Source organism: Solanum tuberosum, unplaced genomic scaffold (genome assembly GCF_000226075.1).
Source record: "Solanum tuberosum cultivar DM 1-3 516 R44 unplaced genomic scaffold, SolTub_3.0 contig05656, whole genome shotgun sequence".
NCBI classification, from domain to species: domain Eukaryota; kingdom Viridiplantae; phylum Streptophyta; class Magnoliopsida; order Solanales; family Solanaceae; genus Solanum; species Solanum tuberosum.
Window position 1 is genome coordinate 1 of NW_006246733.1, and position 392 is coordinate 392.

General features: G+C 27.6%; 1 protein-coding gene across 1 annotated transcript; it reads left to right on the forward strand.

Moving 5' to 3' along the window:
- Positions 1-43: 43 nt before the first annotated feature.
- Positions 44-321, forward strand: LOC107059465 (probable inactive patatin-3-Kuras 1; the record flags this gene model as incomplete). The annotated part of the gene is given in 1 exon segment (XM_015305961.1): positions 44-321. A coding segment is annotated over 1 exon segment (58 nt), but the record flags the coding sequence as incomplete, so codon positions are not given.
- Positions 322-392: the final 71 nt, after the last annotated feature.

Below are 392 nucleotides of genomic sequence, written 5' to 3' on the forward strand. Positions count from 1 at the left end.
AAATCTATTTTATTGCTAATTAAAATAGTTTATTTTAATGTAGGTTTGCAAAATTGCTCTCTGATAAGAAGAAACTCCGAGCAAACAAAGCGTCTTTTTAATTCAAGGTCTCGAGTTGTGTTAGTAACCTTACTATGCTAAATAATAAGCGCTTGCAATATTTATGATTGCGCGCATTTAAGTATTTCAACCTCAAAAATAAAGGAGGAGTTTGAGGGATAAATTTCAATAGAAATGTCTCTCTATGTAATGTATGTTTGGATTATGTAACCTTTTGGTTGTGTTAAATGTTTAAATAAATTATCGTAATTTTGTGTTTTGGCATTTGAATCTTTTTTTCTAAGCAAAAAGAAAAGAAATAAAAATTTGAAGTGCCAAATTAATATTATACA